This window comes from Rhopilema esculentum, chromosome 20, assembly GCF_057945365.1.
Source record: "Rhopilema esculentum isolate cy_ngs chromosome 20, ASM5794536v1, whole genome shotgun sequence".
Classification (NCBI taxonomy): Eukaryota; Metazoa; Cnidaria; class Scyphozoa; order Rhizostomeae; family Rhizostomatidae; genus Rhopilema; species Rhopilema esculentum.
This window is the reverse complement of record NC_142834.1, coordinates 12138241-12164975: the sequence shown is the minus strand read 5'-3', so window position 1 is coordinate 12164975 and position 26735 is coordinate 12138241. Positions and strand designations below refer to the sequence as shown.

The following is a 26735-nucleotide window of genomic DNA, read 5'->3' as shown; positions in this document are numbered from 1 at the left end:
TTTCAAACAACCAGAGATTATCACATTCAGAGAAGCAAATCAATTTATTTAATAAAGTCTTAGTCAGCATACAGCCCAACAGTCACGATCTTTATTGCAATTAATCTCCAATGAATCTTTATGAAGAAGTCAGACAGGCAAACCAATTTAAAAAACTGGCCTCTCCATTTGAAATCATAACAAATAAATCCCTGACGTTGAGAAATCAAGGCCAATTGGTTCTTGGCAACTACTGACTTACCTTTAGGGTCCATCTGCAATTCCGCGTACGGATCTTCACGTGTCATAATTTCGGACAGAATTATACCATAACTGTAGACATCACCCGGTTTGGTTTTGCGCTCCGACCGGGCTAGCAGCTCCGGTGCTACCCAAAGAAGTTCTGAAAAGGAGAATCAAATTCACTTTTGTAGTGAATTTAATATCACAATAATAGAAAGACGAAAGCACTGGAAACTTGGAAAGGGAACAGGGTTTAGATATTTCAAATCTAAGCCACGATAAGACATCTTGAATTGCTATTATAGCTCTGTTACATTAATGCAATAAATACTGATTATAAAAGGCAACATTTGATGATCCATTATAAAATACCATTTGAATTCAAGTTCTCCAAAGCTTTCAAAGAGGAGGACGGGGGTGGGTGAATGCGCTATCAAAATAAATCAGAACGATGTTAGGTAGTCTAGGAAGCTTTGAGGCAATAGTTGGTTTGAGATTTCGAGACATACTTCTATATTGCTGGTACTCCGAAATGTCTTCTTTAGCATTAGCTTTGAATTTATCGAGGCCGTAGTCAGTAATTTTGCAAACCCATCGGTTGTCGATGACACAGTTGTTAGACGTTAAGCGGCCATGCGCGCCAATCGGACTTCGGTGCAACTCCAACATACCCTGAAGAAGAAAAAGACGTGAATACAATGAAATGATTATTAACAGACAAGTATCTCTCAACAATCAGACATCTCTAAACAATGGACACCCCAAACAATTTAAAGACACCTTCCAATAACAGACATCTCCCAATAGCGGAAATCTCCAAATAGCGGACACCTCTCAAAAACGGACACTTCTCAAGAACGGACACCTCCCAAGAACGGACATCTCTCAACAACGGACATCTCTCAACAACGGACACCTCTCAAAACCGTACACCTCCCAAGAACTGACACCCCCAAGAACGGACATCTCTCAAGAACGGACACCTCTTAAAAACGGACACCTCCTAAGAACGAACACCTCCTAAGAACGGACATCTCTCAAAAAGGGATACCCACAAACAATGGACAAAAATTGGTCCCAAAATTTCTTTCCAAAGGGCCAAAACGAATCTCCCTTTGAAAGAAACTTCTATTATAATGACAACCTCTGTAACAAACAGTAATGCAAATCTCGCTGTTGTTTGCAGATGAAGGTTTCGGAAATAGAAAAAGAAGCAATTTTCCAGCATCTCTCAATGACGTAAAAATGAGTTAAATTGAGTTTAACTCACCGCAGCAATATCAGCAGCTAGAGAAAGCTTAAACATCATATCCAGTTTGATGTCATCGTTTTGAAGGATATCCTGAAATCATAGATTAAAAATGGAATTTCGACAAGAAGAAATTAGTAACATGGAAACAACGAAACAAAGCCTTGTCAGACTTCTCAACAAAAATTAGACAATGTTTTGCACTAATTGATATTAATTGCCCAAGGACGATATTCTAAGGATCAAATAAAGTTACTTCGTCGGAATAACAAATAAACGTTATAGGAATTAAAACCAAAAAAGACCATTTTAAACTGCACACTCAATTACTCGTTATGCTAGTCATTATCAGGAGTACCATGCTGAGAATATAGTTGGAACAGTGTTAAGGCTCATCGTTGTAGCTTTATCTCATGCCAGCAAGCAAGCAAGCCATTTAAACGACCAGTAAGCAAATTTAGATTTGATTAATCTGATTTTGGGTTAGGTCACAGAATAAAATCGCTTCGCTTCATTCATGTCTTTTCTGCATGGGGATTTGCTTACGTCAAATGATGTACTTTATGACTGATTGTAATCAGAGAGCCAATAGCCTTTATGAATAATTAATACAAACAACATAGTCTGCTATCTAATGATTTAATCGTGGAAGGAAGAATTCAAGAATTGACTTTTCTGTTGCATATTAAAACGCATTACATTGACATATGAAAATCAAATACTTTCTAACTTACAGTAGGTAATAAACCCCCTGTTATTTATTATTACAAAAAACGCTAAATTTTTACTAGATTATGCTGGCGGGAAAGAAAATATCTCGATCTTCAATCCCTTCGGGTAGGAAAGAAGAAACTTTGTGGTTCATCAGGTGAAATCGTTTCAAGAGGTTTCAAGACACGTTCACACGCGAATAGAATAAAATGGGTCTTTACCTGTAGACTGCTTTTTTGGCAATACTGCGTCAAAATACAAATATTTGGATACTGTACACAAACACCAACAATCGGATTGATATTTACACTTCTCAGATCTCTCACCTAAGAATAAATATAGATACAAAATAGATAAGAGGGAATTGGTTCGGAATAACAAAATGATGTTAAATTCTACTTTGAAACCTCCTCAGGTACATAGCACAGAAAGGGGTTAGGCGGTTGCAGATTTTTAAAAACAGGGAACCAATTAAGCACATTGCTTCTTTACGCTCGATCTGAATCGGGATATTTTTCATGCCAACCTTTGGCTATTATCCCACGTTTGAACTTTTAGGGGTATCGGACGAACCGTGGTTTTGAGAGGGGCCAAAATGGTCTAAAATGCATAGCGGGCTTAACAATAGCGGATGGAATTACTCCAATTGAAGTTAATGACTATACGGACAGATCAAAAGGCAATTGCTTGAAATAGTCTTGAGTCGGTTGGGGGCAGGGTTTATTTCATATACAGGATTTATATTAAAAAACAATGATTTTTCACTAGAAAGTCTTTATATAAAAAGACTCTGTTTCCAAAACCTCGAAGATGACAATCGCGTAAAAATAAATTCTGACTAACAAACGATTCAGGGTAGAATAGAAAAGCATAAAAGATTAAAACATACCATTTTGAACTCCAAAAGCATTTCTCTATTCCGGTGAACTGTGGTCTTGTTAAGTCTTTTTATAACTACTTGTTTTCCCTGGAAATAAAAGTAAACATAAGTTGCCCGTAATCTGAAAAACTAACATTGAGGAAATTTTCGGACAGTATCCTACAATCACGTACACAAATATAAGAGGACAAAACAAGGTCCCAGAAAGCTTGCAGTCGCATGGTTGTTGACCATTGTAAGGGAAGAGGAGGAACATTGAAAATTATGAAATTCAGATAGCACACCCAGGTCATGGCTTGTTTTTATTGTTTTCTATGGGGTTTTGCAAGCTTTGGCTCTCGGGCCGAAGGAGGAACAAATTTTGTCAAAAATTAAACAATTCATCTATAAAAAAATACGAAAAGATTTTGAATCAGATTTTGAAAGGAGAAAATTTTCAAATACTATTTGGATACATATATAATGTCAGTGGATGGTCTGACTCAAATCTTCTTCAAGGCATCTTTAAAGGTCTGTGAAGGATTTTAAATGTGTAATTAAGGGGAAAAAATCCACATTATTAGATAATTCTTGGGTAACTATATTATCATCCTGAAGTTTAAGTGATTGAGAAGGAATAAGAAAATATCGAAACAAATGGCTGACCTGGTATCTTGCAACAAACTGACTCCTTTCGAGCATGCTCTCTGTCTCACTCGGAACAGAGTATGTTTCGTTAAACTGAAAGGGCAGAAAAAACACATTGAGACAAGAGACCGATCTATATCTCTAGTCAATCACACAAATAAATGATTAATTGATCCATTAGGTGATTATAAAAAAAGTAATGAAAATTTTTATCAGTCAATTGATCATACCTTTAAGTGATATGAAAGGTAGGGTAGCAGTGGGTTTGTGGGTTTATAAAAAAAGATAATAAAAAGTTGAAATAATGTACTTGTGCAAAATAATCATGAAAAAATGAAAATCATAAATTGAAAATGAAAAAATTAGGAAGGATATTTGCCCTTGTGAAAATAATAAGAGAATGCAATGTTACTTGCCGGCTTTGTTTCATCATTTGCATTCGAAAGCGATTTATTTGATTTGTCAGCGTGCTAGGGGACAGAAAGTACATAACCGAAAATGCAGGGGGCATTAAGAGAATAAATTAGTTGTTAATTTATGCGTAGTGATGACTATTTTAAAGAGTAGATTTTAGAGAGTGCAAACATTACTCAGACCTGCAGTTTATATCAAGGATAAAGGAATAAAAACTTTAGCGAAAGAGATCGAGGAAAAAAACAGGCAAGGGAAAAAATCAACAGGAATCAAGATATTCAAAAAGATTTCGAGGTTTCTTGGACATTTTTCTGTGATAATTGAAATGGCGAGTTCGCTTACTAAATGTCTGAAGTTTTGACATTATTTCATTACAATCAAAGGCCTGAAAAGTGACTACGAGGCTGTAAATTATGCAAATTTCATCACAATTAAAGACCTGAAAAGTGACTACGAGGCTGTAAATTATGCAATGCTTTTCCCAAAACGATTTTTAACTTAAGAATGTCGCCAATGACAAGTATGCCAAGATTTTGGTGGACTGCATACTTTAAAGGGGAAGCAATACCTTCCTGCGCGCACTTTAGAGAGCGAAACTGAGAGTAACAACTTAGAACAGTATATAAGCCAAATAACATATAATCATTTTTCATCTATTCTGCAGATTCAATAACTACATGAACACGAGTCAACGTGACTAGTTCTCTGGATAAGGCACTTTTGTGTAAGAGCTACTTGCCCCGAAAATGCTTTAAATGGAAGGTCCCGAGCTAAATATTCCCTTATTGCCTCGGGTATGCTTCCAATCTGAGCAATAAACGTTTTATTCACCTTCAACACATTTTGACAAAACCCCGTAGGCTGGAAACGAATTTACTATTTGGAATATTGAAACGACAAACATTTTAACAGAAAAGTCTGATAAGACTTAATGTAAATAAGGTAGAGACAAGTAGTCCACTTACTTTGGAAGCAAACATAGAACCAGATTTTGCATTGTACACAGAATGGTTAATTATTTCGTCATAATTCACAAAGAATCCATCACACAGCAAATCTCTCTCAAACTTGCGTCTCCTACAAAATCGTGTGCATTAATCAAAATAAATAGTTGCAACGAAGCGTCATAGCTTGTATACAGGTTTAAAGAACGATGCTGGAGTTTTCGTAAGAGCAGTGTCTTACAAAACGAGTCTATAGGTAGGGTCTGTTATACATCAACAGTGGGGGTCTTTTAAATTTTTGCCACGGTAGCAAGAAGTGTGAAATAGAGCAATTTTATAGGGCAAGAGTAAAGTCTTACTCATAAGTAAGAGAAAAAACTTGCAGAAAGAGACTTACTTGTACCACATGTACAGCAAGAATGCACCAAGGATTAGAAGAACACCAACGAGGACACCAGCAAGGAGCAAGCTGTTATTCGATTCGGCTGAAGCAAAATAGAATAATACTTCATTATTATTCATGCTCAGGTATGTTATCATTTACAATATCCATAGAACTGTTATTGATGTTGTTCACAAATATAAATAATCAGGAACTGTTTCTAGATACCCTGTTTTATCATAATCATCATCATCAGCATCATAATCAACATGATTTCTGATGAATTCGATTAAATTATCATCAACCATGAGTTGAGACGATTTTTACTTAGAAAATGGTAAATTCGGGCGATTCTCCGTATATTACAGTTGACGAAGGTATGATTCAAATTGCTCAAATAATACTTATTCAATTACTATGATCAGCGATTAAAAACAGCGATTGAGTAAAAACAGTATAAATTATGTATCAAGAACTTGTGAATGAATAGCTTTTTGCCAAAATAGGCAACAGATCTGCTAAGCACCCTCCCTTTTTATATAAATTTTCATAACCGACTTGTTTCTGGAGTTGCCTCAATAATGTCAATTTTCGCTGATTATGTTAACAATTGTCACCTATCGCTACTAAAACAAAGATATAAAAAAGCCAACAACTCACTGAATCCTTATAAAAACGCCATTACAAAAGAATCACTCACTTTGACACAATTTCCCATCAAAACCGCAAGGAGGCCGGTCTTTCGGCGGCTTCGTTACCCCACCAGGCCATTTGACATCCAAGGAAGTGTTAAGATTGGAATTTGGAGTGAATATATGAATATTCTCTCCTTTTCCTTCGACAAATTTCCGAAGCTGAAGGATCGGTATCCGATCTCCGTTCTGGTCAAGTCGAACGTTCCCCGAATAACCTAGAGACACAGCCTTAGCAATCAATTTGAGCATTTCAAAGTTTTCTAAAATCCAAATGCAGAAAGTGTGCGATTTTGCTTGAAGCAAAAAAATATTTTGGAAATATTTACCGTAATGATAAATATAAGAGTATAAAAGTACATGTCATTCTGGTTAACGGGCTTCGTTCACCCAAGCTGAAAAACGATTGATTTTCTAAATTTTTCTAAGCAATAAAAACTCGAAAAAGGAATTAAAGAGAGTAAGAGCATACCATTTTCAAAAGTACTTCCAAAGATATTGCTCATTAAATTAGTGGTGTTCGTTGGATCTTTGCCTTGAGATATCGTATTGTTATAAGCACGAGCGTACAAATAGATTGTATCATACAGATAGGCAGACGCCGGGTCAACCTAAGGATCAAATCGAAGAGCTAAAATAGTGACGTGAACGCTTTTGTGACAATGCTGCATTTAATAGCAGAAAGTTACATAATAAAATCGTTGTATTTTGAATCAGATCTTTATTACTCTTTCATAAACATTAAATCTTTACTCTTTTCAAAGACAATGAACAACAGATTTCCAAGCATAGATTGAGGTGTCCTTTATTCTGAAGTATTTGTTATTCCTAGTTGTCCGTTATACTGACTTTTCCTATATTCTTTTTGTTTTCCTGAAATGTTTGTCACTTCGAGTTGTACGTTATTCTGTGGTGTCCATAATTCTAAGCTGTCCGTTTTCTTGAAATGTTTGTTATTCTCAGTTGTCCGCTATTCTGAGGTGTCCGTTATTCAAAGCTGTCCGTTATTCTGAGGTGTAAAGGCATAGGACCTGGGGCATACATAAAAATGCACATGACAACATACAAATCTACATAAGAAATACAAAGGGGCACAGATCTAACAGAAAAACCATATATGTACCTTTTCTGATTGCTTCATAGGACTGTTGAATGGAGGATCTGCCATTCGCCTTCTGACCTCTTCACTAAAATTTTTGTGCTTATTTTCCAAGTCCGGTTTTTCAGCACTGAGATCAAGAAACGAATCATATACCTCGGATATCGTATAGCGCCTGCCGTTGTCGTCTCTGAACCAACTTTCGTTCACCCATTTGTCTTCGACATCGAAATCCACGGTTATAAAGGCGAAACTACCGTTGAACATTCCCAACTGCCTTGCAGCAAGAATTAGTTTCCTTACTTTGCTGTAATATCCAAGAAACAGGAAAACTATGGAAAGACAGTATGCGTTGGTTTCTCAAATGTTTCACAATTAAATTGAATAACTTGATTTAACAACATTGCAACATTCTTTTGTGGTTACGCATTTATCAGGTTGAGCAAAGCGATAGATTTCGAAGGAAAAACCTAACTATTCCAGCAGGCAACATTGAATTATTTACGCGTTTGAAACAGATTTTATGGAGATTCATATTCAAATTAAAATTGGAGATATAAAGCTTGAAATCTTTAAATGATCTGGCATAAAAACATTTTTTGGGTGAAACCTCCCAACCTTGGACATTCCTCAATTTATGATATAATATCTAAAATTCTGACATATATGTTCAAAAATTCAAATATATTGTAATTAATAATATAACGCTGAGCTACTGTTGACAAACCCGTTAATGCCTTCAAATGCACAGTAACTGTAAAATACGTTGAGTACTAAAATAAAAGATTTTATCAAAGCGAAGATTTAGCTCCAAGCCAGAATGTCGATCCTAAATGTTCTTACACAGAAACTCCGTCTGCACGAATGCGTGGCTATTTTCTAACATTTTCATCTCCCGCTTCCAAGACAACGATAAATCTGTGACTGAAAACACGAACATTTGAAAACGCCTTCCGTGGAATCTGCTGAAAACACGATGATTGAAATAATCACATCGTTTCTGTATGAACAGAAAACATGTGATTCGTTTTCTTTGCGATAAAAACGCAACCTTTGGAAAAAGTGTCGATGTGGATGTAGAATAAAATAATGTAACATTGATATCATGTATTCACTCACTTCTACCGGTTTCAGCGGCCTTCTGCAAGATTCCTTTACGGTACTTTCTGTTTTCTACCTCTCGAGGGTCAGTATAATTATCGTCTCCATCAAGAAGTTGCGGATTATAGGTGACTTCATTGACATCCGTGATATCGTTGCTTAACGATTTCTGCTTTAGAAACGACTTCGAGATGGACAACCATGGCTCACTAATCTCTGTTATCAGCGTAAAAATCTCCCAATTGAATTTCTTCATCAACATTAAAGTATTGCTTATAAGAATCTTTTCGTCCGTGCGTGCATATGACAATGTCCGCGCGGTAGTGGGGTACTCTTTTTTGTTACTCAATTCTGTAGTTGAACAGCTATACGTTATCATGGGTACTTTATAAAAAGCCGCAATTAAACCGCTGGGGACGCAGCTCTTGCTACAATATGGTCCAATAATAACAGAAAAATTAGTTTTGATAAACTCTACAGTTCCGCCAGCAGCCATCACTTTATTACACCCGCAGTCTTTCCATTCAAAATTGATTTTATACCCTTTCAGGATGTTCGGGTCTGCATTAATCCGATCTATGGCAATGGGCGCTGCAGAGGCAAGTCTGTTTCCAACCGGCCATCCTGTCCATGGTACGAATAATCCTATCGTTATATTTTTTAAGGCGTTGCAGTTATTAGCAAATAAAGAAATTGCAAACAAGTAAACTAGGCAATGAATTATGAAGTCCACCAATCGCTTCTTCATGGTCAATGTGGGCCACAGAAAAACAATATTGCTTGCAATGGGAGACTAAACTATGGACAATACGCAAAAGCGGCCTAGCAGACGGCTTTCCAAACGACGCAGCACATGGCTTTCCATCACAAGGCAGATTCTTTAGAGTGGATTGACTTGAATGTTGATTTGAACGGTTTAGCTATCTCAAAGTGTAAGGGAGCAGTATGCTGTTCTTGTAATCCTTGATCTCTCTTCAATATCTACAAAAAAATGAGATAAATGAGACACCATTTGGACCGGTTCAAATTACACTAGGGACCATTAAAGGATTAGAAATAACTTAAATATCACATTTCTATATATTAGATACCAATTTAGTTTAAGTAATGATTTCTTTAATATATACAGAAGTCGAAAGCTCATGGACAGAGACATCGAGGCAGGAGATTAAACTGTAGGTACCTTTGCATACGAAACAACAAATAAAACAGAAAGGGGAATATCATAAGATCGATTGATATGTTTAAATATCCTGAAATCCAATGATATGTAAGGCTGGCCTTAAAGAAGGTGACCTGATTCTTTTACAACGCACAAAACTCAACCAGAAAGCAGTTATTATTCGCTTGTAAATGATGGTTTGTCGTTTTGTAGTTCAGTGCCAACCAGTGGGACCATGGACCCAGGCACCAGCAACTTTTCTTGTTGCCTTTGTACCAAGAAACCATGGTGTAATATGTTATGGGCCTATGGACTGTTAATATTCATGGAAGAGCCACCATTACAAAAAAGAGTACTTGGATTTGGCGGACAAGAGTGATAGAAAATAAGACTATTGCTAAAGCCACAATTGAATAATGATTCGGAGCGAATGAAAAATTCGATGTGGATGCAGCTTTTTTAAGAGCCTTTAACTTATAATCCTGTCCCGGAATTTTCACCTGAAAATGATACCCTGTTGGCAGATACATATCCAGATACTCCATAGGTATGAGCCTCTAGAACCATATTGCAGCTTTTAATATCAAGAAGTATGAATTTGGAGGGGATTACTCAAGCGAAGCAGAGCAAAGTATTCAGTACATTGACGAGAGCAATGAATCGTTTCAAAATGCGAATGTAGAGAATCCCAGAAAATTGAGGTAGTCACAAACAAGATGAAAGCGATTAGGCCCTAATACTGCTTCATCTGCAGAAGGAGATCGTCGAGAATTGAGACTTAATCGTTGAAAACGGAGATCATTGAAAATGGCAGTCTGTTTAAAATAGAATCGGGTAGAGTCTCCCATACCATTTGTTCTAGAAAGGGATTCCATAAGCATATTTTCCCAAAAATTCAGTAGAAGAAAAATGACAATGAATCATCAAACAAGTCAAAAACAAAATAGCACTTGGCTTTCGTTTGCCCGTGCAAATACCTGTCAGCGATTTGTTTACCAGTATCGAAGAAAACAGAACTGTTCATTGGAAGGCTGACTGAAGAACAAACTGTAGCACTCGAACTTCGAATGGGCTTGTGTATTGACTTGCAAAATGTTCTTTTTGAGTTATATGATACAAAGTGATTGAACTCTCGGCGCAAGCAAAAAGGAAAGTTTTTGCCTTGGAGACGTGAGCAACGGTAATAAAACAATTAATCAATGAAATAATAATCACAGCAAGTTTTACTAACACTATTGAATATAAATTATTCATAAGAAAACAGGTTTCCCTGTCTTTTTCACATCATTTTACAGTTCATCTTCATTCTTCTGCAAAAGTTTACGACCTCAATTAAATTTAGGGGCGCTTAATGAAAACAAAAGATATTCTCACATTAGCTTTGAGCAACAGTGAGAGCTGGTGAAGACTATTCTGATAGAAAGAAAATTCAAAACGAAAAACTTAATAAAGAATCTGCGCATGTTTGTTAAATTACGTATAATTCTGGACTAGCTGATACATATAAACCTGACGAAGGCGAAGCCTCGCATCAGCACAGCAGAAAAATAAACGATATGAGCCATAGGAGGCTTAGTAGCGTCATTGTAGAATGTTTCGTCATCTTCGAAAATTTTAAGAGCATGCTTGACGACGTAGCTTGGGGGTTGGCGGAGGGGGGCGGGGCTAAGGCTAAAGCGGGGAGCGGGGGCTTGCTAGAGAGTTGGAGCTTATTTAAAATTTTTGCTTGATAAGGGGGAGCTTAATAGAGGGGGGCTTAATAGAGGTGGGCTTAATAGAGCTTTTACGGTAATGCACAAGCAACCTAATAGATTTCATACATACAGAGGCAACCCAAGATCGACGATTCATGGTATTAGACCCACTGGTAATTCAAGAGATTGTCTGTTGGTATAGTTGGATTTAAATGTTTTGGGTTACAGAATATTGCACGACAATATCGCGCAATATTTGTAACCACGAAGCCATTAAACTCCAAATAGGCCGTGGAATACTATAACAGAATGTTTACTGTCAGTTATCTCTTACGACCTATCTTTGTGAACGCTTTTTGACCCGCATCCTACAATAATGATTTACAGTTTTTCTCAAATAACACACACAAGAAATTGCGCCACCATAGCAACCAAAACAAGTCGCAATACTGAAAAACGCTAGGGGTTCAAGTACATATTTTGAATAACTTCAGACCTGCTGATGAGAAGGAACTTGAAAAAGGACATTTGCAAAAAGTTGCAAAAATAACTTCGGATCGAGAGAAGTGAAGAATTAGCTTACAAGAATGAAGAAAAAGGTTCCGCGAACCTGACGAGGAGGTAGTTGATGCAGTTGACTTACAGAGTTAAGGGAAAACGACGTCATCAACGATTCAACTTCACTGAAAAGCAAAGGTAGGGTTACTATAAACACACCATGAAACTTCGAGAAAAGCAGAATGGATGACACCTTTCTACAAGTAGATTTCGCCCATAACAGTGGCTAAACATGCGATTGCAGAGGATAGAAGAAAAAAAAATATTTTATCTTTGTTAGATGCAAAGCACATATGATTGAAACAGTGCTTTGTAAAGATCGCGGCCAGCCAATAAATTGAAAACCATGGACGAATCTGACCAAGATTAGGCGAAGAAGGTTTAATCTCTGAAGAAATAATCACAGGGCCAAACACACAACCACAATTAAAGAATCAATGGTAAGTACAAAGGTGCAATCCTAAAGAAAAACAACTGTATACGCCACATTATGGCGGCAACATTTCATGTTACTTGCCAGAATACACTTTCTCAAAAGATCCCAGTTGTACAAGATAAAACAGGGTTTTGGATTATCTATTATAGAATAGGTTTGTCAACATATTTTCACTCCGTTAAAGACAGTGTGGTATCTAATAAATTAAATAGTCATACGGCATGACGAAACCCTTTGAATTCGGAAAGCAGGGAAATCGAATTACTTGTAAAACGAATGAATAATATTCAGAAATTTTTTGGTACATCTACAACAAAGATCGCTCGAAAATATTTCAAGCGTCATGTATGCCAAGAGGCACATTGAGTCATTATTTAAACATAAAAATAAGAAAATTATCATTTCTGAGCCACAATTATAAAAAAGCAATTTTGAGCCCTCACCCCCTCCCTCCAAAAAAACCGAATACACACGAAGTTAACTAAAAGATGCTGAGCGAGAGCTCCTTGGGAATGCCCTTTTAGAAACCAGCACCTCGTTTTGAAAGCCAAAAACTAGGACCTACTAATCCATTTAGGGCTCTGCTTACATCGCTGTTATGAATGTTTCTTAAAATGCTCTAGTATCGAAATTAGTAAGGAATAAAAGAAAAATAATTTATAAGCCTTTTAACGATAAATTTTTAAGTTGGAAAACCCATTTTTTTTATTTATGATCAACATCCATTGAGAGTCTGGATTTCTGAAAAATGACATATTTGAGACAAAAGGTTTTACAGGTGTTAAAAATTGTAGTACAGCTGGACCCAAACCAGACTGACGATGATAATGGTATCAAATTCAATCTAATTAAATATTCCAGTAAATAGTTCATTTAAATAGATAACTTCCCAGTTAAAAGCTTTCATTGGCTTACCAAAATCAAATCTTGTTGAAAATAAGAAAAATTTAAAGAGTATAAACATTAATATGGTTGAAAATTGTGAAAAATTTCTTCCAAAAGAAATACTTAGGACAGTTGAGTTAGATTAAATTCAGGTTTTGAATAGATTTAACGAAAAGAAGCCAATTAACCCTCGAAAGTCGATTTTTTCGCAGTTCTACAAAGTTATATTCGCTTGTTGACTCAAGGTTTCGTTGATCGAAAAATGTCATAGGCAAAGTTTGCTCCTTGAAAGACTGTGTATAACAAAGTGATAGAATTTGTCTCAGCCAGGTAACTAAAGAATGTTTAAAGGCATGTTACCATTTGCCGCTATCTATCAAAGAAACCAAAATGAATTTCCCTAATGGAAAACTCACAGTAGCATGAAATGGAATGGGGAAATCGCATAGCTAAAATTTTGTGGTCTGAAGAAAGCGACGCGTATCTAGAATGTAAAAACATTTCGAGAGGCCAACACAAAAGATATCGCAATGCCTTTCTTTCGCTGCAATAATTAATAGTTAAGAATTCTTACCTTATATTTCGAGGTTAAATAGCACGATTTAACTTTCCCAAGAACTCTCCTGTCAACACAAGGTATCTTGACATGCGATCTTGAGACTGGTCGTAAAAGTAAATAAACTTCGAGATGGTTATTTCATATGCGAATAAATCAAACACCATTTGAAAGCTGTGACCAGAAAAGTGATTCAGCCCAATATCTCAATCAGCGAATTAACGACCAGATACAGCAACAACGTGCAATTAGTTTCCATCGAAAACAACGTGTCTCGACCAAGCGAAGGACAGCCAGCAACTTGCTGCTCTTAAACAAACATTTCACAGATTTAACCGACAATTCGTCAAACACGGTTCTCATGGCAGCTAAATACTATTTACCATTCTTCATACACTCTTCTGACACGTGAGCAACTACAATAATCACGTGGTGCTCCTTCATAACCACATCAGCAAGACGATATTTGTCCGCAGTAAACACTAACAACTTTGTAACTTGCCTTTGTTACGTCTTTTTTAAATTATTTCTTCAGTCCACAAAACGAATTAGAGTCATAAAGAAATTAACTGAGAGCTTTATTAAGACACTGTTAGAATCCTTGTTCAAAAATTTAGTGGCCTTAAATAAAAACAAAATAACAGCATGGAGATACAGTAAAGGTTTAATCAGACAAATCTATTAACTACACATAATCCTTAACAAAACGAAACTATTGATCCTGGGTCCAAAATCAAAGATGAGCGAGCTTGTATGTATAAACAGAATGACGTCATACATGCGAACCGAAACATCATCAGGCAAACGATATTTGAGAGCTTCAAGCACACCACCGCTTCAATTCTGCCAAAAAACTCAAAGGAAAGGAATATGGCGATAGGAAACAGCATGCCATTGTTTACAGTGTTTTTTACTTATTTCAGATTTAGCAATCAATAGAAACACGTGGCTAACAAACTTTTATACCCCAAGTGTTGACTTGTTTACAATAAAAAGTAGGATTGTTGTGTTCCTCCTTTCCTGACCGCGAGTCCTAGACACGGTATTTGCAACGACTCGTTTCTGATCCTTGAAGAGTTTAACTACCAAAGTTAACTATTTTATGAGCTCCTTCTCACAGCAATACAGTTACCACGTGATGACGACATGAAAATACATCTTTAGCATTTTTGAGTCGGACTAGTCCATACTGTGAAAAAGCAGTTCAATCTAACCGAAATAGAAAAAGATATAAGCAAATGAGCACTGGCTCTCTCCCTGTCAAATCACTGTCATTTGGTCTTGGTTTTTAAATCCACGAACCAGGCCAAAATAACCGCAATCGATTAGTACAACTCAGGCCTTCAACTGATCATATCTCAGTCAATTAGCAACATATTTAAATTATTTTGCGAATTCGGATGTATTCTATTGAATTGAAAATTCTAAAACAGATTTTGATGACGTCAAAACTCAGCCAATTATTTTGTACCACTGCCTGTAACCTGCAGCTACTTCATGTAACCAGATACATTATCCTCTCCTTTCGAGTCAAAGTCAGATTAACTTAATAGGCACAAAATTCAGTTGTAATACGTGGCTTATCCAGTTTCATTAACTGAACTTTTTTTCAAAAGAAAAAGGATTTATACATATTTCTTTATCTCTTGAACAATTTTCCTTGCGGGTCTGTTCTAAAGACGCATCGGCAATATTTAAGGACTGTTCCGTCCAACATCGTAAAGCTGTGTTGAAAAACCTTAAGGTATTAATTATACTAAGGCTCCCTAAATAGTATGAGCCTTGTGAGCTGAGTTAAAGATTGCAGTTGTTTTGTTTTTATGTCTATGAACCTGATAATATAATCAATTGTTGTGATTTTTTGCAGAAGTCGTGGGTAGTTCTACTTCCTTCGTTGATTGCTAACGTTTCAAACAGTGTGGGCAAGGTGATAAAAATTTAAACGAAGGAAATGATAAATTTAGGAAATGAAAGAAAAGAAAAAGTTGTTGCCTTCAAAGTGAGAACAGATGAAAGCTGCAAAATTCGGCTATATACAAGCATCGAAGGACTCAGCATGATAAGTTTTCGATTTGGATACTTTTCGATTTGAATCCTACCTAAATTTGTGAAATTATCTCTTTTCACATCAAAACAGTAAAATATTAGTAGATTGGGAGTAGTATGCAAATATTCTTCAAAATATCGGATAGTTGTCCAAATTTTCGCTTTAACATTTAACCAAAAAAAATTGTGGGGAAAAATGCAAATAGAAATTTTTTGCTGGAATTTTTACACATGAACTCGGTACACGACGTTTTATCTATATTCTGGCTAGATCCTCAATTGTTGGATAGAATTAGAAATCATATTCAAAAATTACAATTTCTAAGCAAAATAACAGACTTTACGTGTCGCTTTAAATGTACTGTTTTTATTAAAGCAACCATAAAGGTATTTAGCATTGGCTACGGTTTATAATATAAAAGCTAATCGGCCTAGGCCATGATGATAGATCATTCTAAGATCACCTTTGTTCATGAAAATTTATTCGGCGATCAATCCCGCAATAATGGGATAAGAACATTAATGGCAAGCCTCTTCGACAGCAGAGGAAATGGAAAATACACGAGATCATTCCTGCTTACTTAAAGTTAAAAAAAGCCAAGGTGTCGAAAACAGCAACAGCCTCATTCTCACTTTAGGATTGACTTCAAAGAGAGAATGAATTTTTTGAGAAGAATGAAACGTCGAATAAGGACAGAAAAATGATGGGAAATTCATGTTGAAGTGCGATAGAAAAATAAATTGAAAAATAATATTTGAACTTACAACTAACTTGTCGAAGATACCAGGTATTTGTTATGTTTTGCAAATATGAACATTATCATAATTGTACTTTTTTATGTCTAGTTAGATTCCGAAGATGTATTACTGCAATCACAGCAGGTCCATTTAGAAAAGGTTTGTCCCGGACTTGATCAGTTCAAACCAGTCAACAAATCAATGTTGGCTCAGAATTTAATGCTGCAAAATGGACCACTTTCAGCTTCTTTATAGAAATAGTACCGAAATATATTTTGTTTGTATTGTAGAAAAAAAATCAACAGAGAGATTGACCATAATTATTATGTGGAGAACCTTATCATATTTGTGTTTTTTCGCAATTAATATTTCGAAATAATGGATGTAATTCATAGGAGCAAACTGACAAGCATGGAAAATCTTTTAAAAGGATAGAGATGAGGGAAGCCAAAGTACAAATAAGGACAAAATAAAAAACAGCAAACAAGGAAACCAATTGGTTTAGAAAACCACAAATTTGTTGGTTGTTATCAACAAAAAGTTCTCAAATGGATGTTATTTAATAAATATATATTTATAAAGTTCATACGTATTCTAAAGCTTGAGAGCTTTGTGGTATGACCGACAATATTCTATAGAGTTCTCACTTACCGATTATTATGCATCCAGTTCAAGACATGCTCCCGGCCTTTAAGGTAACGCTGAAGCTGAACTACTCTCAAAACCTGATACTGAATAGCCAAAATGAAGGATACTGGCTTTCAAGAGAAAATTTATTCGGGTGATCCAAACAACACGATTTCCAGCTTACAGTCTTCTGACCTGAAATATTTACTCGATTCAACAGATATGAAACTCATAAGTCCGAGCTTTAATCTCATCCCACTCACTGCTCTTAGTGGTTTTCTGCTGTTGATGGACAGATCCGGACAAACTACATATGCCAGATATTCAGGTTCAGTAGGGAAACAAGCGAACAAAATTATTCATCCGCACCAGTTCTTCCCAATTATTCATCCCATCGGTTATGTTTAGAAAAACATAAAATATGGTTTTGGAACGTTTTTGTTATTGCAAGAAAAAAAGCTGGTGCCCCATATTTACTTAATCATTAAATAAAGCTCGATGATGACTTTATTATTGACTGGGCATTCATAATCATTTGGAACTTGGACCGTTGTAGACTTGTAAAGGCAGCCCTCTTGACTCTCTTGGTTACGTAACGATGTAACGATGCATGTAGAAGGGTTTAAAGTACATTGGAGGCCGACCACCAACAAAGGTGAGATTTGAGCATAACTTTGAAGGATGATGGTGTGACCATATCAGTGTGAAGGCCTTTCAACATATTCATGGCGGAGAATCATAATGAATATGGTAGTGGATCGCAATACCAAGCTATTGTACATGCAGAGGAAGGACAACATTATAAATCTGGGATGACACCTTGAATTATTTGGGAAGGAACGAGATATAGGGCAGGAAGGGACGGATTTACCGGGAGGTGTAGGGGGTGCGACATCCCCAAATAATTGTGTGTTCTTTGGTAAATTTTGCTTCGATTCAATAAAAAGCAATAAATTTTTGGTAGTCATAAAATGTTGCAGAAAAGCTGTTTTATTTATCTTCTTATCCTCATTATTTTAAAGTCAAAACTGAACTTTGAAAATGGGCGTTTCCATCAGTTTCCAGTCATCTGAAGTGCATGGCACAATAACCAAGCATTATCTAACACACCCCTCTCCAATCCCTAAATCCGTTCCTGGGGCAGGGTTATCGTCAGGAACAGGGAAGAATAGTTACGCGACGAAGTACGTTCTAAAAAACGGCAGAACCTGTCACTGTCGCTGTCATTATGTAAAAGGAAATGTCACTGTCATTATGGTTCTGTGTGCCAGGAAGAGTACCAGCAGTGCTTTTCAAGATATTTTTTATGTGAATAATGTGAATGGGCAAAATGAAAACTGATCATGATCAAGAAACCGAAGCTGCCTATAATGACGAAACGGACACAAAGCCTTAATGGAGATTATAGAAATCCGTGTTAATAATAGACTTGTTTACTCAATAACCAGCGCTGAAAATGAATTATTTACCGAAAGAAGAGAAATTCGCAGCAAGACATCTGTATTATACATACGAAACAAATGCTGTAAGGACAAGCGTAAATATTTTCATATGTGCATGTTTGTGTACGTCTTTTGTAGGATTAGCCTGGAGAAAGCTTTTACATATTAAATGATAATCAGCTGACGATGTCTTTTAAAAGGCCATTGTTTTGCGCCTTAGAAAGTTTAAAAGAACTCGCACTTGTATTCAAACTCTAGTCGGAGAAGCGACCGCTGATGACAAAGTAATAAAAACTGTTTTCAATTTATTGGTCTAAAAGCAAACAATATACATCAATCAGTCGTAAAAGCAAATGCAGTTGTGTCGCTTTCACCAGTTGCTGCCTCGGATGCACGACACCAGCCTCGTTTGGAATCACAGCATAAACAGGAGTGAAATCAGCCCATTTATTTTGAGAAGTTTTTCAGTTACACTAGAACATGACAGAAAGACGGAATAATCATTTTCTATAGTTCGTAAAGCCTTCGAGTTCAAGACTGGCGAGATATATGTACAAGCAAGTAGGTTATATAGCAGCCAAGTTCCATTAGGAAGAATGAAAAAGCAAAAGCTAGGTTATATAGCAGGTAACACAACACAATAATAAGATTGAACGTCCATAATAAACATCAATAAATCAATGTTTTCTCGTCATAGATTTATGATGACAAAGTATGCTAATTATTAAAGTGTAGAAGCTTGAAATATGAAGCTGCATACAAAGTAAAAGAAGTAAAGGAAAAAATGAATTTAAAATAGGATTTCCCATTATAATTATACCCGAATAAAACTTTATTACCAGAATGCAACATATAATCACCAAGGCAATTATAACTACCATCATCAAGCACAAAAAACATGACCGTCACAGCAATCTACAGCAGTCATCATGGTCCACAGACTTCACAACACATGATATCGAAATCGTTTTCAGATATCGTTTCGTAATCACATATCATAATTTGACAAAACATCTAAGACGTACGTAGGAGAAAAATATTTTACCAGTTCCTGTCAAGCTAAGGGCAGCTATAAGGTAAGAAGGGGCTCAGAAAACTGGAAGAAATACAGAAGGAAGGAAAAGGTTCACTTTTATGTATTTTGATCAAAATCACGCACGAAAGAAATCATTTTGATAAACAATTAGTAGCTGTCGCTAGCAACAAAGTGTAAAATGTTAGTAAAATTAAAAAGGTCATTCGAAACAAAGACCAAAACTGTCTGGTATTTTGGAATTAGCTTTCTGGTTATTAGATTGCGCGAAGATTTTACGTAAATCAAACATAGGAAGGTTATCAGTGCAAAGGTAAAACAATTGAAAAGATTCGATTTACAAAGTCAATTAATTACACTGACCTTTGGCTAAGCAATTTTGCAAGCATGACACTAACGGTAATGTTGATCCAATGTTCACATAGATTACAATATGTCCAGGGCAAAGAGAAAATTAATGACTTCCTAACCTGCTGTAACATGCAAGGGAAATATTGGCAGATAGCAAGACCTGAAGATAGTTCTGAAAATTAAGACAAAGCTCACGGTGCAAACAACTCACAAGCGACAAGCAGCGCGTTACTTGATGAAAAGTATTGAAAATACCAAGATGATGAAGAATGTCAAACAAAATAGAAAAACAGTGAAATAAAGAGCAACATTCGAACAAAATAGAGCGATAGTGAAATAAAAAGAGTGTCAACAAAAAACACAAAATCTTCTAAAGTTTGATGCATTGAAAGCATGTAACCTTTGTTCTGGACGACGATGAAATTTGCAAGACGACAGTCGAAGAGCGGTAAAATATGTCAGATCTTCAATGCTTTTTGCTAGGAAGAGGAATAAATTCCTGCTTACCTTGGCGATTAAAAAGAAGACAACTTTGAGATAACCGTGGGATAAACTGTGGTCATATTTATTTCGACTTCTTAACAGCTTATTTTGCATTCATATAGCTTTTGATGAACAGATATCTTGGTATTAAGCATGACTATAACGAGCCGGAACATTTGCTACAAATACAAGATTTTGTCTTCGGATTAAAATTTTTATGTTATCATTGCGCAAATTGATATGGTCAAAGATAGCAAAAATAATAGATGCCACAGAAAACCACTGTTTAAAAATGCATTACGGCTTACCATCATATGAACTGAGCAACACCGCGCGAACATAAACAGTCTTTTTAGTTTGTGAAGAACAAGCAATGGATTGCGGTCATCGACTGAGACAACAGGTTTGGCGACTGTTATTTAATGGTAACAATAAACAGCGTTGAGAAATGGTTCACCACACTTTGAATTGTCAGATAACAGCATAAAATTTTTCAAATTATCTGAACCTCTAAACCAGCTTCAATTTGCTTCCGAGCTTTGGTTGTCTGCCAGATCAAAGCGTATCTTTCGACTCAACCCTCACAACACAACACCACAAATCGAGCAAATTGACGATAGTAAAGCCGCCCATATCGCTACTCTTTAAGCGTGGAAGAAATTCAACCTGAAATTTATTGTATTATCCGCTAATCTTTGGGTTTATCTGCAATTTCATTCCAAAATACTGACCCCATCCGAAACTAATCCGGTATGGTGACTTGAATTCTCAGGCCCGTACTATGTTCTATCTTCAACCATGAGAGTAGCTTCTAAAGACTTTCCTTGTTTTTCAGGAAATTTTGCGAATTATGCCAAAGCTTTAAAATTAAGTTAAATGGAAGCTTTTAAGTGATCGGAGAACCAAGGACTCCACATATAGTCGCTCGTATATTGCGATAAAAGAAAGAAATTTTAGCACGCGTTTGATACAAAATACAAGGCATATCTGGATGATCGAAAGAAAAGTTTGGCATTGCAGGTGATTGCTCAAGTAATGACTAAAATAAAGCTAAAGGGATTACCATGTGGGCGCAATCTGGGTGCTTAACTGAGATTTGCTGGACAGGTTCTGACATAAAATTGAGCTTTTAGCCTCGTACGGTAGTATACAAATACATGTTTACCTGGAGTTCTTTTTAAAATCTAGTTTGCAGAGAGATGGTATATGAAAAACGATGGTATTAGATAAGAAAAATTCTTATCGAAGCCCCCACCAAAAGATCATCAACATAAACATAAATCCAGTATGCACCTAAGACCTGTTCTCCTGGTTTTCGGTCATTTGTATAGCCAAACATAGATCGTAATAAGGCATACTAGCGCTGATGGAAATATGTCCACCTGCAATTATAGGTTGGCACTTTCAAGGATATAATCTGTTTTCAGAAGAACGAAGTTCAGCTGCTCCTGTTCGTGTCAGTAAGAGAAACGCTAGTGTCCAGAAAGCCAAAAATAGAAGAATTTCAAAGTGCCAAACAATTACCCAGCGGATCGACTCAGATCAGCAAAAGGTAAACAAGACGATTAAATGCAAAACTCAAAAGTATTCGATACGCTACGTAACTAACAGTATTCTACACGTGTAGAATGATTTCGCAAGAGTCTCCACATAGATAGTTTCACAAAAGTTTGGAAAGCAATCGCTTGTGTAGAAGCATCGATCAAGTTTTAAATTGACTATGAACAGTGTTGTTTGTAACCTATCTTGGCATTGAATGACAGGTCACAAAATTCGCATTGAAATATAAGAAGGCGAAATGTTTGGCATTTGTGAGAATCGGCATGACGTACAAATACGATATGTGCTGAACGAAGGAAAATGTAATGAAAAGAGCAAAACTGAAAAAAACTTACAATCCTGTCTTTCAGGGTTAACCATGGGCGATTCAGGCAGTTACGACCGTACGATGACCAATGGAAATCATGGTTTCATGATGAGGTCTACAAAATAAAAACAGCGTTAAAATTTCAACGGTTAGCTTCAAGAATGAATTATTCATATCTACGAACAAGTGTTGGATTTGAGCCCTACATGCAGCGATTGGTGCTCATAACCAATAGGAAGCAGATTCTTAAGCTTTGAATGGAACATAACAAAAGATGTACGGGCTTTCCCAAGGGGTTCCTGAGAAGGCCTTATTTAATGAGAATAAACTGTTGGAGTCAAAATTTACGAGTGCCAAGTCAAATATTTTCTATATCAAACAAGGAAATTTGAACTGAGGCCGTTTGTTTGGGAGCCCCGCGAAAGCACCCCTCCCCTCCTGTAAAACATCCCCAATCATATGTATTGCTCTCCTATGCTACAAATATTGAAGCCAAAATGCAAAAAGATAATCAAATTTGGAAATATTCTTGTTCAGAATTATTGAGCCTGTCTCGCTACGTAAATTGATATATTGAAGAAAAGCCCGCGTTGTCAGAGGGCGCTACTCAGGGTTGGCATTTGGCCGTTTTGACGGCCAAATTCCTCCATTCTGGCCGTTTTTCAAAGCTGTTGGCCAGTGAAAATTGATTTGGCCGAAAAAGCGAAAGTTGGCCGAAATTTGGCCGCATGTCGAAAGCCACAAAAATACAAAGAAAACGGCAACTTTAGTACAGACAATATTCAATTTTTTGTTAAAATGCTCTCAAAATTGCAATTAATGAAGCAAGAAACAAAGTAAAATATATCAGAAAATTGAAATTGAAAGCAAGTGGGAGCTTTTTTAACAAACAAAGCAAATTTCGATTACACTATTACTCCACAAGATAAGCAAAAATGTAGCTTTTTGTATATTTTTTTTTGACTGGCCGAATTTGGCCGTCAACCGTAAAGTATTTGGCCGCCAACCATTCCAATCATCTGGCAATCAGCACATATAAGTCCAGAATTAGTGTCCGTTGTTTCAAGGTGTCCGATATTGGGTTGTGTATATTTACTGAGGTTAACTTCACAAAAGCTCCCAACTTCAAAATGACTGGCATATGCCATAGATTGTTGTGAAATAAGTCTCAGCCAGAAACAAATCCACATAGAAACAACCCAACTATGGAAAATTTCAGCACCTTGCCATCCGCCATAATATTCTCTAACAACGTCCCTGGCATTTGGTATCGTTGAGTGGGATGACGGTGTTTGATCGATATCAAATAACCCGGTGAAAATTCCAAAGGGATTTGCTTGTACCATAACCCCCTTGTTTTTGCTACACACCTCCTTATTTCTGCCACAGGCATAGTAAAACACAGTTCAAAATTGTGAATGTCTTGTAACTTAAAACCTTAATTCTAGAAGGAGGATATCATCTTTATCCCAACATAATTCTTCTTTAATCATTTAAAGTCTAATTGATTTAAGCGGCGTCAAGCATGCTTTCTTGCGATTACCAATATGGGGTAATGACTGAAAGGTGGTACTTTGTAAAAAGAAATGGTTATATGGAATTGGTAGTGTTGTCATCTATTTCAATTTCAAATCAGCAGTGTGTCAGAAGCATTAGAAACGCAAGTGCGTGCTTAGAAAAGTACTTAGACGCCACCCTCTTATCAAGAACAAGAACAAATCTAAATAAAATTCTTTCCTGCCGTTAGCAGTTCTATTCAGAAAAGTAATTCTGATCTTGGCAAAAATGGGGCGTGGCAATCCCCCTCCCTCGTGGGAGTGTCACCATTTAAGCACCAGATAGCAACAGCAATTCACAAATATTTCTGCCGCGTTAATTCGGGTATATATTGACGCTTTCAGCAGAGTGCATCAAACTCGGTTCATGCCGAATTCAAAACACGTTTTGCTCTACGAGATTATTAGTCATCTTTCCATCTTACTGTTTCTAACCATATGAATAATTTATTTCTTATTCGGACATGACAACTTAATCGAAAAAAGGTGAATGTAGTTAATTACTTATTGAATTTGTGAAACGTAAAATAATTTTACTTTCACAACTTTTTTTCAATTACATTTGCAGATAATTTGGGGTTTTGATAGAGTTTACAGCAATAGGTGTTTTGCTTCTATTAAGCTAGAGATAATTGGAGATTGAATGAGCAAGTTTCACGCCTTATATGTGAAGGGATTTTTAGACAAGCGAAATAAGTATCTTGAGGCATCTTAACATCAGGAAGGCTGCCTGATTTTACCATGACATTTTGCTTGACTGCTTAAAGCCAGCAATAGCTCATCGAGTTGTTTTTTCTTATCGATGCACTGTATGATCAACGAAAGTTAACAGCTGCCGCTTCAGTGGCAAAACTACCGAGGGTATGAGGGGGCCTAGGCAAACAAGAAAAGCTAACAATTCTGGCACGATACCCATTTCGGCTTGCCCAATGGTATAATGGACATTTTAAGAGTTTTACCCAGACATTATTTTGTCTCTGCTAAAGACTAAAAATTTTGAGACTACCATTTGTAGTACAGATAAACCCTGTCGACGCTCCTTCAGTGATGGTTTTTGCAAAACTATTCAATGGGTAATACGTAAGGTAATAAGTAAAAAATTTGCATTAAATCAAATTTTCTTTAGAAAGCAAACAAACTAAAGGTGAAATAGCGTATAAAATGCAATCAAAAAGATCCATTAGATATCTCTGGCGTACTTAGACAAAACCTGATCTACTTTCCACCGCGATCAAAACTGGTACTTTGTTTTCTCCAAAATAACTAAAGAGACGTTGAGTTTTAAAGGCGCGAAGGAGTTACAATAGTTCGTCAATTTGAAGCAGCTAGCAAGCAAACTTCGAAATGGATGCAACAAACAACAACAGATGGACTTTCTCACGCAGTGGTATACTGTAACAACGCTAAAAAACAAACATTTTATAAAGCGCAAAAGACATTACTTGTCTCAATTGCCTTCTTGCTCTACAGCATATTTTAAGTAAACATGCGAAAAACAAAGCTTACTGAGAAATTTTCACACACAAAGATACAATTAAAAACGAGTTCAACGTGTTAGAGAAAGTATTTGTTCACAAATGACGACTAGCTGATGGCGGGATGCGCATAATTTATCGCTTCACGATCATCATACGAAGACAAATAACGAGGAGAAACACGCATGTTTGTATACAAGAGAAAACCGCCAAAAAGGTTTGATCCAATGCTCTACAGTTCAGGTGACAGTCTTGTTACTTATGGTGAGTGTCCTCCAGACTCAAGTTTAGGGTCATTTTTATTGAAAACAGACCCTGAAAACAGACCGCGTATCTTGCAGCCTGTACTGTAAGGATTTAGAAATGGTTTTCACAAGTGGTTTTCTTGTGAAAAATCGATTTTCCATGTGAGTCCTGCAACAATCCTACACTGTCTTACCACGTTCTATAAAATTCGTACCTAAATAGCTCCCATCACTATTATTGGTGCACTGCTAATAATATCATGTCAGTTGCTCGGTTTGCGATAACAAGGGACATTACAATTTGTGCATAGCATTGGTTTTGAAATTATGAGCCCTCGTATTGGGGAGCCTTTGAGTACCGGGCCCACCGAGGATTGTTTCCATCACTGTTATTAGGAGATTTGGTCATTAAAGGCCGATGACTGAGATCCAGAAGATTCTTTAATAGCCAGATTAGAACCATTAACTGTGAACGATCTCTGTAATAAAATCTGGCTTAAATTGTTTGAAAACATTTAAATACTTAATTTGGAGCAATTTGAGCAACTAATCAAAATCCCAGTTTGCCACGATAAATCCAACGAAGACAGGTATTTTTACAACAATATTTAGGGTGAATCATAAAAATTCATAATATACATAGCAAACGTTGTCTTTCAGCTAGTATGCTATTAAATGACCAAAAACTCTTCTTCGATTTCTGTTTAAGACAGATATTCAATTATACTGTGATTAGAAGAGGCTACTTAAACGGTTTAGGAATCGAATTTTCTCGAACATAAGCTATCATTTATAAACAAATAAAGCTCAAGATCGGAGAAAGCTGTTCATAATGAAATGATCTCATCAATAAATGATTTAATCTTTCGCCAACCTTAACCTACAAGAATTCAAACTTACACTGCACTTAATTGAATTTGCGCAATTATGGTAAGAAATCTGGCCTTGCAGTTGTGCAAGAAAAAGGTTGATGAGCCTCACTGCTGCAAAATCTGATTATTGCCGGACAGCATATTGCAAGTATTCATAGAAAATTGTGAGATAACGACATAATTCTTGTAACTAGATTTATGAAAGGAGCTACCCAACTTGGGAAGAGCCCTATTTCCAGCAAGTTCGACGACATATTTATAGGGTGCCAATATCAAAAAGTTTGAGAGAAACTAAAGTGAGATGTTTAGGCTCAAGAAAATGAAACTTAATAGATTCAATTTTAAATTTCAGGCAACATTTTAAGAAAATTGATCAATCAAAATATTT

General features: G+C 36.3%; 1 protein-coding gene across 8 annotated transcripts in view; it reads right to left on the bottom strand.

Moving 5' to 3' along the window:
• The window catches only part of LOC135687475 (speract receptor), a 59039-nt gene that overhangs the window by 8278 nt on the left and 24026 nt on the right, over positions 1 to 26735 (bottom strand). For 4 of the 8 annotated variants that reach the window (XM_065204043.2, XM_089114403.1, XM_089114405.1 and 1 more), the window contains 14 exons: positions 22228 to 22314; positions 8340 to 9302; positions 7245 to 7552; positions 6594 to 6732; positions 6130 to 6339; positions 5445 to 5532; positions 5069 to 5180; positions 4106 to 4159; positions 3708 to 3782; positions 3072 to 3149; positions 2404 to 2508; positions 1493 to 1564; positions 732 to 894; positions 242 to 382 (listed from right to left, as the gene is read on the bottom strand). In XM_065204043.2, the coding sequence (XP_065060115.2) occupies positions 242 to 382; positions 732 to 894; positions 1493 to 1564; positions 2404 to 2508; positions 3072 to 3149; positions 3708 to 3782; positions 4106 to 4159; positions 5069 to 5180; positions 5445 to 5532; positions 6130 to 6339; positions 6594 to 6732; positions 7245 to 7552; positions 8340 to 9069 (2275 nt within the window). In that variant the 5' untranslated portion in view covers positions 9070 to 9302; positions 22228 to 22314. Of the gene's footprint in view, positions 1 to 241; positions 383 to 731; positions 895 to 1492; positions 1565 to 2403; positions 2509 to 3071; positions 3150 to 3707; positions 3783 to 4105; positions 4160 to 5068; positions 5181 to 5444; positions 5533 to 6129; positions 6340 to 6593; positions 6733 to 7244; positions 7553 to 8339; positions 9303 to 13630; positions 17009 to 17047; positions 20327 to 20356; positions 20619 to 22227; positions 22315 to 26735 lie in introns of those variants that run through there. The other 4 variants (XM_089114408.1, XM_089114407.1, XM_089114406.1 and 1 more) reach the window with 4 other exon arrangements.